The sequence below is a fragment of the Diabrotica undecimpunctata genome, chromosome 8 (genome assembly GCF_040954645.1).
Source record: "Diabrotica undecimpunctata isolate CICGRU chromosome 8, icDiaUnde3, whole genome shotgun sequence".
Classification (NCBI taxonomy): domain Eukaryota; kingdom Metazoa; phylum Arthropoda; class Insecta; order Coleoptera; family Chrysomelidae; genus Diabrotica; species Diabrotica undecimpunctata.
In genome coordinates this window covers 90,376,658-90,397,397 of record NC_092810.1, presented here as the reverse complement: position 1 = coordinate 90,397,397, position 20,740 = coordinate 90,376,658, and the positions used below count along the sequence as shown (strand labels likewise).

The 20,740-nt window shown below is 33.2% G+C and overlaps 3 protein-coding genes across 6 annotated transcripts in view; 2 read left to right on the top strand and 1 right to left on the bottom strand.

Annotated features, from left to right (window-relative positions):
- Positions 1 to 13,632, bottom strand: part of LOC140447765 (sodium-coupled monocarboxylate transporter 1-like) — an 81,866-nt gene extending 68,234 nt beyond the window's left edge. Inside the window, exon 1 of one of the 4 annotated variants that reach the window (XM_072540610.1) lies at positions 13,523 to 13,632. In XM_072540610.1, the coding sequence (XP_072396711.1) occupies positions 13,523 to 13,584 (62 nt within the window). In that variant the 5' untranslated portion in view covers positions 13,585 to 13,632. Of the gene's footprint in view, positions 1 to 1,249; positions 1,373 to 6,932; positions 6,952 to 13,522 lie in introns of those variants that run through there. The other 3 variants (XM_072540609.1, XM_072540613.1, XM_072540611.1) reach the window with 3 other exon arrangements.
- LOC140447768 (uncharacterized) overlaps positions 1,092 to 20,740 on the top strand; it is a 44,954-nt gene continuing 25,305 nt past the window's right edge. The window contains exon 1 of the mRNA XM_072540621.1: positions 1,092 to 1,357. Within this exon, the coding sequence (XP_072396722.1) occupies positions 1,271 to 1,357 (87 nt within the window). The 5' untranslated portion in view covers positions 1,092 to 1,270. The remainder of the gene's footprint in view (positions 1,358 to 20,740) is intronic.
- Positions 1,364 to 19,657, top strand: LOC140447767 (succinyl-CoA:glutarate CoA-transferase). Its single transcript, XM_072540620.1, has 2 exons — positions 1,364 to 2,014; positions 18,968 to 19,657. Exons 1-2 carry the CDS (start codon positions 1,402 to 1,404, stop codon positions 19,642 to 19,644), a joined length of 1,290 nt encoding a protein of 429 aa, XP_072396721.1. The 5' UTR covers positions 1,364 to 1,401; the 3' UTR covers positions 19,645 to 19,657.

The following is a 20,740-nucleotide window of genomic DNA, read 5'->3' as shown; positions in this document are numbered from 1 at the left end:
GTCACCACAAATTGTATAATCAAAAGAGATATTAAAATATTAGTGTAATTTAATTGAGAATTAATTAAATATTGGTGTGTTCCGAAATAAATTTTACGTGTATCTTACAGATAAGTAGCAACATAATTTGACACGAAAAGACGGGTACATTTTGTTCTATGAATAAATGTCTATCCTCCAGATAACTATCTGTTAGATAGGACAATATTTATCAGGAGATGAAAAACCTGCCCTTTCATGCAAGAAGTTTATTGATTTAAAAATTTAATTTTTAGCTCTTTTGAAAGTTTGTTTATCCTAAAATGTTGGCTGTGAGTTTGGTGATCGGTAAAAAATGTAATAAAAAACTCGAGCTTTCCCAACAAAAGAATCGCCAAATTAGAATTACGCTTGTTTTTGTTCGTAGCTCGATTTCATAAAACAACTTTACGCAAAAGTTCAGCGATTCTCCAAAAGTGACATTATGAAAGTTGTTCAACAGACTAAAATATCACTTTGTTAACGTCCTAGCCTTAAATAGGAGAAAGTCAGAAAAAATAGAGTGGAGTGACTGTGGATGACAATTGATTGGATTCCATGTCGCATGATGACGGGCAAAATCAGTAGTCAGTTAATAAATATGCAAAAATTATTAGTGTAAAAAATATATTTTTGGAATCAGATTTTGATAGCCTCTCAAATAAAGTGTTATTTGACCACATTTGTTATTTAAAAATATAAAATTTGGGAGTGGCTGTCACCTGATTTCATTTTGTATATCTAAATTACTAAATAAATTTAGTAAAACCACATACTTATGTGTTTTAAACATGGACGTATAAATAAAGATCTTTATTTATACGTCCATGGTTTTAAACAATTTAAAAAATTTGCTTGAGAATTTCACATAAGATCCAATATTTAACTATTTAATTGAACTAATAATCAATTGAATTATTTAATAAAACTTGACTTTAATATACTCATATTACTACTGTATTTAGTTCCTATAAAATAATCAAATAATTTTTAAGGAACACTCTTGTCTGAAGCCGGATCTGTCTCTATACACGGTATTTGGAATCGGTCTCTTCCTTACCGGCCGGCAATATCGGTTGAGCAAGACAGTTAACTGTCAACACCTATCAAAATTTTCATCTTTCTGTCAATATTATTTTTATCAATTTTAAACTTATCAACAAATGTTTATTCCTAAGCCCTAGCAGCTTTAATTAGTTTAAATTTAGTGATATGTTTATCAAGTGCTTACGTGCGGTATAATCAGCGAAAGATGGCGGAACCAGTCACATTTCAAGACCAACAAGAGGGTACATCTTCCACTACTGTCACTGTACTCGAGACTGACGATAGAGAACAGGTACGTAGTAAACAGTAATTTTTAAAGTTCAGTTTTCGGTAAAAATGTATTGTCCTACTTTTCGAGTGTTGTCATGTACAAAACAAATTACCAACCAACTCAGGAAAAAATCCATAAAAATTAATTCCAATTCAGATGAATCTCCCTTGGACGGTGTTAGAATTTTAGATTTAACCAGAATTGTAGCTGGCCCTTTTTGTACTATGGTTTTAAGTGATCTAGGGGCTGAAGTTATTAAAGTTGAACGTCCAAAGACGGGAGATGAATGCCGTAAATGGGGTCCACCTTATGCAAATAACACACAAGAAGCTTGTTATTTTCTCTCAGTCAACAGAAACAAGAAAAGTATGTGTGTTGATTTGAAACACCCGGAAGGAAGAAACATATTATACGATTTAGCTAAGAAGAGTGATGTCTTGGTAGAAAATTATGTCCCTGGCAAATTAGCTGAGCTAAAACTTGGTTATGAAGATTTTCAAAAAGTTGCACCACATTTAATATACTGTTCAATCACTGGCTATGGTCCTGATGGTCCTTATAAAAATAGACCTGGTTATGATGTTATAGCAGCATCTATGGGTGGTTTAATTCATGCTACAGGTACTATCAGTGGTGAACCAGTCAAAGTTGGAGTTGCTATGACAGATGTAACTACTGGTAGGTGTTTTTGTAATTACTTTAGTTCTAATAAATGTATGTGTGTATTGAATTTTTGAATGGTTATAGGTGGATGTTAATACTGTATAGAAAAAATTGCTTAATATGTTATAAATGTGTGTTGTATATATGAGCCCTTTCACAATATAGTTGGCACAATCTTATACTTTTTAAAAATGTGGTTTTATAGAGCTAAAATGTGAGTCATTTATTCATATTTGTGTAACACTAACTAACTAACACAAGTGATACTTGTTAAATGAAATGCAAAAAATATGCAACATTGAGCCAGAATTGATCTGAAAGTTTACCATTATTTTACCTTTATTATTTACGACCTCCAAAATTTTTTCAGCCATAGTTTTAACTAAAACTGAGTAAAATTCTGTTGTAAAGGAATACTATATTTCTTGAAGTCTGCTTCAATTTCAAGGCTCTTTTTTATCTTGTGTAACAAACTTTCTATAGGGACAAGATGGGGCTATTAGAAACTCAGTTCAAAAACAGTATGTAATGTCCATTTCAAAATCTTTTTCGAGGTATGTCATTCTGTCTGCACCATCTTGTCGGGAGACAAAATCTTGCCCTGATGTCAAATGTTCTACCATAATCAATAAAAGAGATTCTTCTAAAATGTCCAAATGCATTCTTGTATTTAAAATTCCTTTAATAATATGAAGTTTTCCTACACTTTTAAATGACATACTGCCACAAACAATCAGATCCAAAAAAATTCACTTTGTTTTAAGGCAGTGAGGATGAAACGCCTCATGTTTTCTGTAAATAACCTGACTTCAATGGTCACCTATACACACACTTTATATATAAACTCATTGCTCTAATTGCTGGAAATTTTAATCCTTATATTTGTTTGCCTATTTTACCTTATTTTTCTTTTTCTAATTCTCAGTATAGTATTTATTCCTTTTTTAACCAAATAACTTGCTTTGTAACTTTGTATGTACTTAATCCCAACTTGTGAACCTCTCTGTGACATGTGAATCTGGAAATTCGCCTTCCAATAGCATCTCTCTAACAGAACAATTAGCTCCAGATAATTTGCACATAAGTTTTTGTCAATAAATAGAGCTTAATGCTCTTCTATTAGTGACAGAAATTTTGTTTTTCCCATGCTGCAGCGCTTCTTAGCAAGTGCATTTGCAGTTTTATACCTTGTAACTAAGTATATTATTTCTTATTGGGATATGCACGATACACCAATACTGGTATGCTACTCAAGGAATAGAAATGTGTACTCCAACACACATGACATCAATGTTTAGTTCAATTTTGTGTATTATCGACAAACATGCAGGGTTGTGCCATAGCTAATTGTAAAAATTATAATATCCCCACACATAAGATCACCAGTCACATGGGTATTGGAAATACTGTCCTTTGGTCTCAGCCGAGTGTTGGATATGACAAAAATTGTTTTATTAATCACCCCTGTGATAAGTCTTTAAATATTTTTGTTTTTGCAGATCCTCATTTGATTTAAGTTGCCCGAAATCATGTTATCAAACATGGTTTTGTTATTGACAATAAAATAATCAACAATGATTAATTTGAAGAGCTACTAAATATATTGACTTCAGAATTGACAATTGTGCATAAATTGACACTACATGATCTCTGTTTAAAAGGCTCTATGAGGCAAAGAGTGAGACCTGCAGTTCAATTATTGTCAAATTCTGTAGCAAAAGCTATTAGTTATGCTGGAGAAAATGGACTTATGCCAAAAGATAGTTACTGGAACATGAAATGCATGTGGTACAGATTTAGATAAGCAGGCACATCTACTGGATGAAATGTCAGAAATGGTCAATTTAATGCGGGTGGGTAAACATAAAGGACTTATTCCATTTCAAAAAGAAATATTGTCTACTAATAGATCCCTGAAAGAGTTACTTCCTTACCTACAAGCAAAATACCATGTTAACTATATTTTAACTTCAAGGTTGAATCAAGATGTGCTAGAGAACTTTTTTTCTTATATTCGAGGAATGGGTGGTGCAAATGATCATCCTTCGCCAATATATTTTAAATATAGATTAAGGTGGTATATTTTAGGAAAACATTCGGCGGCGATCTTTACAGAATGTCGCAATACTATTGAAACTAGTGAATCTGGCATAAGTAACAGCTCAATAGAAAATCCTCAATTACCAAGCAATATTTCGGCGTCAGAAGATATTACCTTAACACAAAAAATGCTGTCTAATTTGGTAGAAAAAACTGAAGGTTCTAAAGAATCTAAGTTTCAAGAGGACAAAATACTTCAAAATACATATAGAAGCTCACTACTTGGAGGAGAATCATATAATTGACAATGACATTTTGATGACACAATTATGAGATGAAAAAAAAAAAATTTATCAGGACTCTTTGAAGTATGTTGCTGGTTTTGTTGCATACAAATTCAAGCATAAATATAGTTTAGGAAACCCTACAAAATTATGAGACATATATATGGAACCAGATTGGCTACAAACAGTCTCTAGAGGTTCCCTTTTGTACCCAAACGAAGAAGTTTTTTAACTTCAAGAAATAAATTTTAATAATGTATAAAATATTCAATAAATCTTTATTATGAATTGTCGGCCGGATTGCGTAACTTAGGGAATGGTACGGATGCATATCAATCCAACTATTCAGAGTGGCAGCATCTAAGATGAGAATAGCCATGATGATTGCCAACATTCGTCGAGGAGATGGCACGTACAGAAGAAGAAGAAGTCCGCCGGATTAATTACTGCAACATGGTAAATTAAACTAATGTTGGAAAATGCCAAAAAAGTCAAAGTTTGGAGATATTTTGTAACACATTCATTTACTTAAAACAATTTTCTCTAATTTTAAATGTTAATTACTTAAGTGATTCAGAAAGTGTTTTTAACATTTAACCATTCTACATATTTTGTTCAAATTACGCGATTTTTGAAAATATTCTAGGAATGAATTTGACCATTGAAATATGTATAAAATAGAATTCATTTTTATGCTTATGAATTGAAAGGACATTATTATATTCCTGCATTATTATGAATACACACACTTTATGTAGAGAAACGTCGAAAAAAGTTGTTTTTTCAATAGTCAGATTTCAATAATCATGCTTATATATTTGATTGCCTATATATTTGATATTAAGCGACTAACAGAGCAAGCGTTAGTGTTCCAATAGAAACTTTGCTTCGCACGTGACGTCACACAGTTCGAGAGAGATAGAGCTAGTGTGCGCAATAGGATACATCATGGGATAATTGTATTAACTCTGAAGTTTCTGAGTTTGATTTTCCAGAATTAGAAAATCTTAGGATATTTAAACAAATGTTTTCATTGATAATCTTTCATCTGCCTATTTGCAAACCACGCAAATACGAGGAACTTCAAAACTTATAAAATGCAGCTTTGTCTATTGTTGCGATTTAATTTTTCAAAGCAGCTAATGTAATCATAACAAAATTACATTGGATCCATCTACAAGAGGAAATATTGTAATTTATTGCCTTTTTGATATTGTTACATTTTTCTTTGGGTTCATTTGGGGAGATTAAGTGAAGTAAATGTGGTTTGCTATATGGTATATACTCTTTTAGATACCTCTAAAAAAAGCTTTCTACAGTTGCGCAAAACAAAACTGAGAACCTTAGAAGCACTAAGTATCTACTATCACTTTCATATGTGTATTAAATACATAAGGCAAAACTATGGTCTTAAAGTAAATATAAAGAAATCAAAATTCACGTCACGAGTACAGATAGTAAATCAGGACAGAGAAAAAGTACTTGAGATGCTGACTAAACTATAAATTAGACCCTGCTATGAAGCTAAAATTAGAATCGAAATACCCAAGGGTACATTCTTCAAAATGAAAGCACTCTTCTGCAATAGAGATCTGATTCTGACTACTTGATGGCGTGTCATTTAATGCTACATACTATCTACACTGTTGTAAGGAGTTGATGATGAATGTTAAAGGCAAGAGCCAAGTCACATCTGGATTCTTTAAAATGTGGTTGTACCAGCAGTTAGTTGTACCAGCAGAAAGTCTTAAGTGATCTAGTGTTGGAAAGAATGCTTAAAGACAAGGAACTATTGACAACAGTGAAGTGAAAAAAAAAGAAAGCCAAGTTTCTATTTTCATTGAAAATATCAAACAGTTCATGATATATTGAAAAAAATTATTTTAATTTTCTAACTTCAAAGGGTAGTAACTTTTTTCTGTACAAATTTGCATTAAGGTAGATTACATCTACTGTGGTTATTTATTTCGAATTTATGGTTATTATTATGGTATGGTATTACAGTATTTATTGTTATTATCAATGTATAATTTTACATCAGAGACCAAAGGCAGGCGCTACAACCCCTCTTAGGTTTCTCTTTCATAATTCGCCTTCAGTCTTTCTTTCCTCTTCACCACATTTATTCAACTGCCAAATCTCCAGGGGCATTCTTTTGATGTGCCCAAATCATGCTAGTGTTATCATATTTACAAACCTTAATATGTTCTCCTCTCCTATCAATTGAAGTTTACTTCTAATTCTCTACGAGACACCTTTGGTCTATTTTTCTTTAAAAATGCACCAGATTTCAGCAGAAAAAGCAACAATTGGTTTTATCAAAGTTTCATACAACTTCATTTTCATTTCTCTTGACTGCAATGTGGACTTTAGTAGCATTGCATGAGAAAAGTATATCATGTTTTTCACTATAATTATTTTTGAGATCTCCTAGGCAAAGATTATTACTCCCAAATTGAGAACCACAAACTCACATCCGACTAAAATGCTTTAGAATATTTGTAACAGTTGAAACAGCTTTCTGATGCATGCAATTCAGTTATAATAAAACAATATATAGTTAAGAACATATAAACTATTTTATCAGTATATTTATATAAATATCTTACCTAATATTAACAGAAACTTAATTACTTGGTCAATATCAAAGATGACTAGTAATATTATTATTTCTCATTTGTACTAGTAAATTTTTCTTAGTGTGTCACTTCCCACTATAATGTTTTCAACATATTATTTCACAGCTGATAAAATAATAAAACAGTTGGTGTTTGTCATGTGGACAAATATTTGTAAAGATATTGTTTCAAAATACTGTACATTGAAGGTAATAATAAATATTTTTAGTTTTTAATTATTATTTATAATAATATTATTTGGAAATTAACCAAAAATGCAATTAAAAATGTTTTATTTGATGTTTTGACTTTCAGCATAGAAATTGTTCAAAATAAAAATTTTTGGAAAACTAAATCAATTATTTTTTAAATTAAATTGTTCTAATACTTTTTTTCATCATTATCTTTTTCTGTTTTAAATTGTCTTGAATAATTTTTAACGTGACTTAAACAGTTTGATAGAATTGATTTGAATTGAGTGGAAGAATCGATACACCACGCTATGCCGCTATTCCATCTACAACATGCTTTTTGAATGTATCCTTTTCTCTCTTAGTTAGCTTGGAAAACTCTTTTCTTAGATAATGTTTTGGTTTGTTTCTATTTTTGGAAGGATGTCCACTTTATGCCAACTACTTGTTGACAACGCTTCTTGTAACCTAGAATGATAACTGATACTGTCCATAATAATGATAATCTCTTTTAGAATCCGATCTAATATTTGAACAAAATAGTCCTCAAAAATATCCTCATCTTCAAATATCTCCGCTTCGCGTTTCCATTTTAATTTTTTAATTTGTCTGTCGCTACCTGATGCCATTGTCTTTCTGCCTTTTCTTTCTCATCATCTAGCCATCTTTTTGGAGGCCGATCCATACCTCTCTTATGTAACCTAGATCTCCACTGCACGATGCATTTAGTCCACCTGGCTATACCTGGTTTAGTCCATCTTGTCTTGTAACATGTCCTACTCAAGACCACTTCAATGAAGCAGCATGTTGTATTACGCCCTCTATTTTTGTTCTTCTACATATTTCTTCATTGTGGACGCGATTTTTTAAAGTTATTCTCAGCATATGTCGCTCCACTGCATATTGTGCTACACTCATTTTGTTGCCGACTTTTATGGTCAATCTCGAGGCTTGGAGTGTCGAGTCTATCCAAGCGTAATTGTCTCTAGACTGTATGTCATCACTGGAAGATTGCAAGAATTAAAAAGTTTTGCCTTGAGATTTATGGGAATATTATTATTCTTGAGGACAATTCTAAGTTTGCTAACCCCAGCCCATTAATTTCTCTGTTTTTCAGAAACTGAATTCACTACGAATTTTGACCAGGATGAACGGCATCTGGAATGCAATTTTAGATTCCCTTGCGGAGTAATTTATCCAGCTGTTTGTTTCGCAAGTTTTAGGAAACACAGTGGTAAAAATTTGAATTCGGTTTCGCTAGGTAGAAATCGTTTGATTTCTCTTTTTGTTTTTAGATGGCGTAGTTACGTCCGTATATAGTTATTTTGATAACTATTGTCTAGGAGGGATTTTTATTTTGGTTCAGAGCAGTGGCTATACCGTTCTTCGGTTTAGCCACTGCTCTGAACCGTTCTAATTCGTTCTAATTCGGTTTCGCTAGGTAGAAATCGTTTGATTTCTCTTTTTGTTTTTAGATGGCGTAGTTACGTCCGTATATAGTTATTTTGATAACTATTGTCTAGGAGAGATTTTTGTTTTGGTTCAGAGCAGTGGCTATACCGTTCTGAGGAGACCTAAAGAGGTCGAAATACGTATAAGCGGCTGTCGCTGCCCTGTATCAAAACAAAAATCTAATACCGTCATTATGTTCTCTGTTTAACTTTATTAGATAACCCATGTAAATATATTCTCCTGTCATTTCTATCGCTTCCTCCCCTATAGTATTTATCCAAAGTAAACATCTCAGTCTCTGTTTAGATTCATGTATAAGCCTATACTTTCTGAAATATTTCTTAATTCTGAAATCATTTCTTGTAGCTGGTTGAGTTCGCTACTAATTATGAAAATATCGTCCGCAATATTTAAACCTTTTTGAATAACTTCAGAAAAATCATATCGCCTTGTCTTATTCCTCTTTGAATGTGTATTTTGTTAGATTTTGTGTTCTCATTAATTTTTATTTCTTATGTAACGTTTATTATATTATATGTTTTAACAGCATCTTATATCTCGAGTCTATCCAAGCGTAATCCGTTGCTTCGAATATGGTCCACAGTTCAACTGAATCAAAGGCCTTGTGATAGTTAACAAAAGTAAAGTGTAGTTAGTGGTATTGTATTCTTTATATTTTTTCTCTATCAATGTTCGGTTGTTTTGAATTTGTTGTATAATTTGGAAACCTATCTTTTCTGGTGATTGATAGCTGACGCATTTATTAGATAGCCTGTTAGTAATAATGTTTAGGGGAACTTTGTATGGATGAGGGAATAGGCTTATGAATCAGTAATTTTCTATGTTCTGTTTATCACCCTTTTTTTGAAATAAAATGACTTTTGTATTTTACCAGCTATCTGTGATTCTCTCACCAGCTTAACATTTATTCAGAAGAACTGTCATTATCAATTGTAAAGTTGTAATGCATCCTAATTTTCCATCCCATTTCTTCAGTAACTCTGTTCTCACCAGGGGCACAGTTATATTCCATTTGAAATAGAGTGTGCGCAATAACCTCATTTGTGATGTCTGCTAATTCTTCTGCAGTAAAAAAGTTCTATATGGTGCAGACTATTGGACCATATGGGAAACTTAGTTATTTTTAATTTTATGAAAACAAGTTGTTCTTTATAAAAAGTTCTTAATGATCTAAAACCTAAAACACAATCATCAGATATTGAATTTTTTTACTCATATACGCAATTTGTCAAAAATATATGAATTTTATGTAAGAGTTAACAATATCCATAATTTATATTTTTAGTTTCAAAAACATCGTAACTATAATATAACCGATAATGAGCGATATGACTGAAAAAACTAAAAAAAAATTATTTATTAATTGTATTTTAGGTTGTAGAACATGCATAACTTTTATAAAGAATAACTTTTTTCATAAAACTAAAAAAACTTACTATCAATTTCTCTAAAGATGAAATCCAACTGTCAAACACTCCGTACCTAAAGATCTGTCAAATAAAGATCTAGAAATTCTCTCCATTGAGACAGACATAGTAATTCAAAATCTCTCAATAACCCTTTCTCAAAGAAAATCTATTAGAAATTCCTGTTACCGCTACTTAAACAAATTCAAATCTAAAATTAATTCATCTTCCACTAACAACTCTCAAAGAAAATCTATTAGAAATTCCTGTTACCGCTACTTAAACAAATTCAAATCTAAAATTAATTCATCTTCCACTTCCAACTCATTATTTCCTCACAATCTTTTTGTCAAATAAACCAATTTATTTATTAGTTCCCTAAAATCTATTAAGCAAAAAATATTCAACTACAACTTAATTTTTAGTAAGGCGGACGAGGGCAATTGTTTGGTCATTTTAGGATGTGACTCCTATAATAACAAAGTTACATCTTTTTTAGAAGGTAACAATTTCACTTTTATATCAGTTGATTCTTCTAAGAGATTTATTTCTAAACTTAAAGATAATATCAAACAATTTTCTGATTTTTGACCGTTGATCCCAAGGTTGTATGGGTTAGTTGACATTCCTATTCATCCCGTTGTCAGTTTCATCAATACTCCATTGTTTATTTCATCTAAATTTCTTCACAACACTATCAAAAACTTGACCAACTTGACTCCACAATTCTCAATAATAAGCTCTTACCAATTGGTTGATAAACTTCAACTAGCAGATAAACTAGCAACTTATTCACTTCAGTGAAAAACAAGAAACAATTGGTATGGTAAAATCACTCTTAATTAACAAGTTCATTCAGCCCCATATCTTTTCACTGATAATAGATGTTCTCCAAATTTGTCTATCACAAGATTTCTTTATTTTGCTTTATATTGCTTATTCCTTCTCCTAGCTGGTGTGTTTATGGAACATCTAGAATCCAATTACATCATGAAAAATCCTGAAATATTACATTGGTTCCGATATGTTGATTATTCCATCACCTACTGTTTAAAATTAACCAAATCCACTTAAAGATTACAATTACTGTGGAACTAGAATCTCAAATTGAATACTATACCATTGTCTTCACTTGAATTTAATAAGGAATTGAATACAATCAAACAAATTATTGATAAACTCATTCTTCAACATTCAGCATTTAGATCTAACTTTTTAGTTTCACCCTCTTACATGTCATTGCCTTTTCACAATTCTTTCATTTCTGAAAAGATTAAACACATCTCTTTGAACTCTGATGATAATATCCATATTTATTTTAAAGTCTATAATACTGTCAATAAAAGTTTAACCAATATCAAAGATACAATTCACTACATGAACCGAAGTGATGTGTATAGACTGTCATGTTCCGACTGTGATGCTTCATTATATCGAAAGAATATATAGATCATTATCCATCCGATCAGCAGAACACTCTAAACATGACAACACTTCCGCCTTCTCTTATCATCTCAAAGTCAATAACATCAGTTAAACATTCCAGACGGTGTATCTTTGATTCATAACAAACGTACTCCGTTTAGATCTGTTTATAGAATAGAATAGAAATATGCTTTATTGTCACTGAAAATTGTACAATTTTATGGACAAAGCTTATATAAGTTCAAAAAAAAAGTAATAACAACAATAACAATTAAAGTTTACTAAAATTACATAAATCGTCCTTATCACACAATAAAACATAATAAAATATACAATCCATTGCAAAATTTCACTATATTGCAAATTGCATAATAAAACCTTACGAACTAGTTTACGAATAAGTTTAAGCTGCTGCATGTCATACCCAAATATATATAAAAATACTTTGTTACCTGTACCTTAACGAACTGTACTTTCTTAATTATTCGTTGAGAAACTCTTCCACTGAATAATAAAGTCTTTCAGATAGATAGGCTTTTGTCAATTTACGGAACTTAAGGAAAGAAGTTGTAGATTTAAGTTGCAAAGGGAGATGGTTGTATAATTTTTTTGCCGAATATGATATAGATTTCTTTACTAACTCAGTGGATGGGATCGGTAAATACACATCAAAGCTTGAATTTCTAGTGGAGTAGTCATGACCAAGTCTTGCTGGAAAAACATGTAGATGTTTACGAATTAAGCAGTTTCTAGAATATATAAAGAGGGAAGAGTTAAAATCCCGTGATTTTTGAAGTAGCTTTTGCAATATGTTTTTGTACTGAGGCCAAAAAGATACCGTATTGCTCTTTTTTGTAATTTAAAAATAACATCAGATTGGGCAGCTGTACTAGAACCCCAAAAAGGAAGGCCATACCGAAGATGAGACTCGAACAAAGAAAAGTATGTTATTTTGGAAGATGCTATATTCATTTCCTGCATTGCATAGCAGGCTGAGGCTAGTTTCTTTCTTAACAAATCGATATGAAGGGACCATTTAAGGTTGCTGTCTATAAAAATACCAAGAAATTCTCCAGAATCAATTATACTGATCTGGCTGTTATTAAGAAGCAAGAGTTGAAGAGCTCCTTTATAGGATAATGCTACTGTCTTATCCACGTTAAAAGAGAGTAAATTAGAGTCGGACCAGGTTTTTATTTTAAGTAGATCAGAAGTTATAATTGCATGAAGCGTTGCAATATTAGAGTTCTTCCAGGTAATACTGGTATCATCAGCAAAAGCAAAATTTAGAAATTGTCAGAGACATTAGGACTAGCCCCAATTGCGACAATCGTCACCTCTCTTTTTAATTTTAAAAAAGAAATTTTTACTTCATTGTAAGTTTTTTTTTTTTAATAAAAAAGTTTCCCATATGGTGCTGACTTAATTGGATATTATATTATTTACTAAACAACAAAAAGTCTACTAAAATTAATTTGCTATTGAAGAAGGTAGTTGATAAAGCCATCGTTTGTTAGTGAAACTTATGAATATTAAAAAAAGCAATGTTTAGTACTTTGGTTTCAATTAGGTATTTCATTAGATTATTTACTTTCAAATTTTAAAAGTTAAAACTAAGTGATATCTCTGTTATGTTTTTATTTTTAACACTTGTAACCATGTAATTTATGCTTTGTCTGGAGATAAGTGTAACTGAAATAAAGAAAAAAATTCCACAGGGACTTGTTAGATAAGCTGTATAAGTAATATAAATATGGTATTTGTTAAAAAATATTACTTTTTTAATGCCATTATCATATCATGATTTGTGGAGGTAAAATTAACGTTTCGTTTTATTTTTAATGGCGAATGAATACACTACAGTCAGATCATGGCTGATGTGGATAGCTGAAAGCAAATCAATAATTATCAGAAAAAGCATAAATTTACAAATAATACAAATAATAAAGAGAAGCAGAAAGTGACAAAAAGTGGTGATATATCATGATTTATCATGTATAAATTGCGAAGTGCGAGCTAGTAATCTAATAAAATAAGGATAACACAAGCCGCGAGAAAACAAATAAGTTAACTTTAACAAACTTACTCATAAACAACTCCATTATCGTCTAAATTCTCAGATGTTTGTAGTCCTAAAACTGAAATCATCTTGATCCTCCTGTCAACTTTTTCACGTGTTTTTTGAATACCGTTATAACCTCTTTAAATTTATCAGAAAACAGTGTTAAATTTATTTTTCTGACGTTTAGTCGTCAATCTCTATAATTACAGGCTTAGTTTTATGACAGATTAATTTGATATTACACTTGATATTATGATTTGATAAACCTTTTAATCATTTTAAAATGTCATTCCTGCCGAATAATTTATGAAATGTAGAGAAAATTAAAGATCACGGGGTTTTTAAAACATTTGGACATTATCTTTCATACTATAGGTACCTTCTTGTAGTGCCTATCCGTTTCGGATGTTGGCGATCGTCATGGTCATCTGTACTTTGCACACTGCTGCTCTGAAATAATTTGTGGTTGTTGTGTTGAACCACGTACGTAGATTCTTCAGCTAGGAAATCCTTCGTCTTCCTGGTCGTCGTCTCCTGACGAGTATTCTTGAGTTAAAGTTTATTTCATATAATCAAATGAACTATCTGATAAAGTCATCCCAGGAACGCAACTCAAAAATATTGACAATATCTTCTCTATCTTTAAAATGTATAATATGTCTGAATTGTCAATATGGATGAGTCAGATAAAATTAAATTATTAGAAGAATTTGTATTACCAAGTAGCAAAAAGAAAATTTATTTAATTTGTGTGTCGGAAAACGATTTCCGAAGTTTAAATCGAAACGTCAAAATAAACTTATTTTAAAGTAATTGTGGCTTATGACTTACATAAATATGTAAATATATATTTGCTATACTAATACATTCCTCCTCCTCATTCCTTGAGCCCTTGTCAGGGCGGGGTGACACTCTAAATATTATTATTATAGCAAGTGGAGACTTTGGTCTGCCCATCGTGTTGGAGATCTTCCTCTTGTCTTCAACTTTCTACTACCAATAGTTCCATGGTCCCCGTTCTTCTCATGTTTCCGAAGTAAATTAGGTATGCTCGGTTTACTTTTTTTAATAGAATGTCTTTTATATAAAGCTCTTCCAGAATTGACAGGTTGGTTCTGTTTTGTCCAGGATACGCGTAGAATTTTTCTATAGACCCACATTTCGAAGGCTTCGATCTTACTCCTATCGATTTTTTTGTTTGAGAGTCCATGTTTCAGCTGGGTATGTAGCAATGGGAAAAAATAAGGGCAATACTTTATTATTGTTCGGTCTTTCCATATTTTAATCAATTTAGCTGTTGCGGTTCGGGCCATTGCTAGTCTACAGTTAATTTCTGAGGAGCAATCGCCATTGTTGGTTATCAGGAAGCCCAACTATGCAAATCAGTCTACCACTTCGAAATTTGTTATTTGGTGTATGTGCGATAGATTATTATTTGCTCTTTATAAGATCATAATTTTTATTTTTCCTGGTCAGTGATGGTAATTATTTCGACTTTATTCGCAGCTAATGTAAATGTGTCATCTGCGTATCGCAGGCTGCTGATTTTTCTGCCTCCTATAATGATTTCTCCATCTCATTCATCTAGTACTGTTTTCATTATATATTCAGAAGCCTTGCGTTTGGTAGTAGATATACACATATAATCTAACCGTATTGCAATCATGGAATAAAGAAAGGTAGTTAGTTGTTGGAAAAGTTGTTCACATAGCTCTTATTAACATAAATATATATATATATATATATATATATATATATATATATATATATATGTATATATATGTATATGTAGCAAATCAAAACATAAACAAAAAACGAATCTCAGATAGATTCGAAGATGAATGCTACATTGGAGACTCTATAACCTCTGCCCATCTCCCACTATTAGTCAAAACCGACTTTAACACCCCCTTCAACCACTAACTGCTATCTACAGACGAGATTATCGTAAAGCTAATTGGGAACTTTTCCAAGAGTTCATCGACCACAATATTTCAAAGTTAGGTGTTATGTCAACAACTAACCAAGTTGACACAGGGATTTCAAAAGTTGAAAGCCTCTTACGAGAAGCTTCTTCCCTAGCAATTCCAATGAATAAAATAAATCCGTATACTCCAATGCTTCCGCAACGTATCCTCGCTAAAATTCGTACAAAGCTCAGAATAATCAGGGAGTATAAAAGATTCCGAGACTCATACATCAAAACAGAATATAATCGTCTCAGTGTTTGTTAAGGAGAGATAAGGAAGACGAGTGGCTTGCTAAGAAGCATTAGTCAGTTAGTGTGTGTATGTCGTGTCGTTTGTGGTGCGTGGTGAGGAAGGTTGCTACCCATGCTGCTCTGCGGGGGTACTTACGCGTATTACCAACTATACTTTAGAAACGGCTTTTTCGATTGAGCATTTTTGGCTTGCAGATTGTTAAAATCTGCGATATCTTATTGGCGTCGCTTCTAGGGTGTTAAAATACTCATCAGGAAGTTCGTTTCCAGTTTCCTGTGTCCTAGGCAGTGGCAAGATGTTTTAAGGACCTCCATTGCTCTGATGTTGGAGCTTGTTACGGAGCGAAGTACATATCTCTTGCCGAGAGTTCGGATTCTGCTCTCTATGGTTGGTATGTTCGCCAGTTGGTGGATTAATGCCGACGGATAGTCTGGAGGCACATTAAAAAACAGGCAGAGTCATGTCTACATAAAAAGAAGAAGAAGGATAGTCAGCACACTTTCTCATGTGTGTAGGAGAGTTTTGCTCTGTGTACCAAAAGATTTGCCTGATAGGGCTCCCGGGAGTCCAGCACATCTTCTCACTCTGTTAAGGGTGATATTTAGTTCAGTATCCCAATTGAGGTTCCTCTGAAATTGAACACCAAAGTAGTTGACCGAACTTTGAAACGGGAATCTGGCTCCATAGAGCTCTATCAGGTTGCCCTCATCTTCAAACCGAGAAGTTCCCGGATACCTGAAGAGGATGGCTTGTGTCTTGGTTGGGTTGAGAGTGGCTCTCCATTTGTTGCACCATTTGACAATTTTGTCAATTTGGGCCTGAGAACTGCTCAATACAGAGCGGCCCCTTATTGTTCCATCTACTGTACCTGAAGCGAGCAGTGCTGTCGGGGCGGGGGATGTCGCTGTTATAAACTGTATATAGGATTGGTGCTAAAATTGAGCCTTGAGGTACTCCAGCTTATAGAGTGAATGGTGTAATTTATCGTTGATTCTAACTCTTATTGTCCGATTGGAGAGATGTATTGTGTTTAAAAATGTAGTTGGCAGTCCAGAGCGGCGGAGTTCTTCGGTTAGATCTGCGTGACAAACCTGATCGAAGGTCTTCTAGTCATCTAGGAATATCCTAATGGATATTTTGCCTTTTTTATTGATTGAACGTGAAATGAAGGTTGCTGCTTCTGTCAATGCATTTTGAGAAGAGTGTTCAGCACTGAATCCGAATTGAAATTTTGGGATGATATGGTTTTCGTCTAGGAATTCTACGAGTTTCTCCTTAAGGATTCTCTCATAGACTTTATCTAGAGTATTCAGTAGAGATACTGGTCTGTATGATTCAGTGCTGGTTAGGTGTTTCCCTGGTTTAGGAATCATGATTGTACTGGCCACTTTTCAAGGGGTAGGAAAGTAACACAGCAAAAGTCATGCATTGATGATATTAAGCAGCGGGATTACACTCTCTGGGAGTTTTTTGAGGCATCTCCTATGTATGCCATCTGGGCCAGGCGATGTGTTTTTACCGTAGTTACATATCTGCCTGACGGCGTCCTCCTGCACTGGAGCCATAATTGGATGTTGGATATAATGGGTCTCCGAAATGCTGTGGAGGGTAAAAGAGTATGTCCTCCACTTTCCTTTCGGTGTCGAGTTTGAACCAGTTTTTGAAGTTTGGGTTATCTGGTGTGATGTTGCCTGGAGTGTGGTTTTAAAAGCTTCAGCTTTATCTAGTGGATTAGCTATGATTGACTTATTGATAACGAGATGGGAGTGAGGCCTTGATTTTTGTTTGGTTAGAGTTTTAAATTTGTTCCAGAATTTTGTACCGTCTCTATGATCTAGGCCTGAGGTAACTTGTCTCCACTGGTCTTGTTCAAGTTGAAACAAATATCACCCTTAACAGAGTGAGAAGATGTGCTGGACTCCCGGGAGCCCTATCAGGCAAATCTTTTGGTACACAGAGCAAAACTCTCCTACACACTTATAAAACCTACATCAGACCTATTATTGAGTACAAGGCTATTCTTTACTCCTCACTGAACAACCGCCAAATAAATGCCATCATGGCCACCGAACGCAAGATCTTGAGAAAGATCATGAGAAAGTGTGCTGACTATCCTTCTTCTTCTTTTTATGTAGACATGACTGCCTGTTTTTTAATGTGCCTCCAGACTATCCGTCGGCATTAATCCACCAACTGGCGAACATACCAACCATAGAGAGCAGAATCCGAACTCTCGGCAAGAGATATGTACTTCGCTCCGTAACAAGCTCCAACATCAGAGCAATGGAGGTCCTTAAAACATCTTGCCACTGCCTAGGACACAGGAAACTGGAAACGAACTTCCTGATGAGTATTTTAACACCCTAGAAGCGACGCCAATAAGATATCGCAGATTTTAACAATCTGCAAGCCAAAAATGCTCAATCGAAAAAGCCGTTTCTAAAGTATAGTTGGTAATACGCGTAAGTACCCCCGCAGAGCAGCATGGGTAGCAACCTTCCTCACCACGCACCACAAACGACACGACATACACACACTAACTGACTAATGCTTCTTAGCAAGCCACTCGTCTTCCTTATCTCTCCTTAACAAACACAAACATCAATCGCAGACTAACGTCTGCTCTTACCAACTCTCTACCTGGCAAGGGAGCCCACACCTTGAAGAGGCGCCCCGCGTAAACGAGGTATAAATTACGTCACCATCCATCCAGTATTAGCTGCCCTCTATAATATAAAATTGATTAATGAGGATTCGAGAAGGTAAAAAATATAGATTTTCAGGACCCCTTTATGAACCTTTAATGGAATAAAAACATCCCAAATAACGTTTATCAAGAAAACTGGTAAAATCACCTGTCTATTAAGCGAGATTTGGGGCAAAAATGCAGAAACGAAACGAGTAAATGTCACCGAAATGTACTACCTGAGACGCAGTGCGAAGGTTTCAAGACTTGTACAAGTACGTAACAAACAAAGATGTGTACTTATCCAGCAGTAATTATTACTTTCACATGCAATAATTGACTTCCACCTACACCTATCTTAAAACTGGTTATTATTTTTTATCCTTATCTATTACGTAAAATAAAAAATGTGAATCGAAAGAGTTTACAGAAAATTGATAAATACCGATATAATATTTAAAATTAACGTATATGTTTCTAAGGTTGTATGTTTGTGTGTCTGATAATTTTATACGTTTTTTTTTTTAAACATGAACTCATTAAAATCTATATAAAATTTAGGTCTCTACGCACATGGAGCCATCATGGCGGCTCTCATCAAACGCTCAAGAACCGGAAGAGGCCAGAAAATTGACTGCAATCTCCTTTCCACTCAAATATCTACACTTATAAACATAGGCTCCAATTACTTGAACGCTGGCAAAGAGGCCAAAAAATGGGGAACTGCACACGAAAGTATCGTTCCCTATGAATCATTCCCCACCAAAGACGGCTATTTTACCATTGGTACCGGCTCCGAACTGCAGTTTAAAGACTTCTGTGAACGAATACAAAGACCAGATCTTCCACAAAACCAAAAGTACTTAACGAATAATTTGAGAGTACATAACAGAGAAGAATTGGTGCCACTGTTGAGAACCATCTTGAAGGCGAAAACTAACAAAGAATGGGCCGATATATTCTTAGGAGCATCGTTTCCATGTGGACCGGTCAATACAATGAAGGACACGTTTGAAGATCCTCATGTTAAAGCAATCAATTTGGTAAAAACTTTGGACCATCCGGTAGCTGGTCAAATAAAAGTGGTTGGACCTGCAGTTAAATATGGAGAGGGGGGAAATTTTGTTAAAAGTCCACCACCTACATTAGGGCAACATACCAAGCAAGTTCTAAGTGAAATTTTAGGTTTTAGCGATGAGCGTATTGAAGATTTTAAACAACGTCAAATTGTAGAATAGATTTTTTGTTTGTTTGTTTTTTTAATTTACCCTACAAAAATCCGTTAAATATTTTTTAAATCTAAATAAAATTTTGTGTTTTGTTTTCCAAATTATATGTTTCTAATGAACATGAACATGAATCTTACATTAAAAACTAAAAATTTGATTAACTTCCCCTATGAAAACATGCAAGCTATATTTATTTATCAATATTTTCGAAAGGAACTATTAGAGTAGGAGAATAAAAAAAGAGAAATATAAGAAATTGCAACCATTTTACTAAATCAAACAATATGTATTACAAACTCATAAGTAGAATGCAGTATAATAAAGAAATATATTAAATCAATATTTAAATATTTTAAACTTTAAAGTTATTAAGCAAACTATTTAGTTAAAACAAGGTCGTGAACTGAGCTCTACAAGCACCTCTTCGGTTTTTATCATATTTGATTTTTAAAATCATATAGGAAAATCACTTTGAAATAAGTGATGGATTCGACCATTGCCTAATGGAACTTTTCATTTTATTTAACAATATAACACTGAAAATTTTTGATTTCACTACTTCCACAAAATTTATTATAATGTATTATCACTGCAGCTGTTTCGGCAGAGTGCCTTGCTGAAGTGAGCTATTTTGTTATGAGCCTATACTTTATAGTATTTAACCGAATAAGTTAAAAGGGGGGGGGAGAGCTGTTTGTTTCAAGTTGGTCATTCGGAATTATATCTGTAGTATTTAATTTGTTAATTTCCATAGATTCTAATAAAGATAGCTAAAGACCTTTATTTGGATATAAATAATTTAAAATTGTTTATTAAAATAATCATTATGATCTAGAAGGTGAAGTGCAGATGTAGAATCTGTTTTTCGATCTAACCGATATAATTTTTTAGCAGTCGCCACATGTAAGTTTGTGTACACCACTGTGTAAGCGCATTTTCTTTTGGCTCTTGTTCTTAATATATTTGAAATCTAATTTCATCAGCATACTGCCATATAATTTAATATTTTAAAGTATGGTTCCATTGTATGGTATGTAATCCATTTAAACCCAAGCACTGTTTGGTTTTGAGTTTATTTTGCAAGTACTACAAAGATCACTAAAGA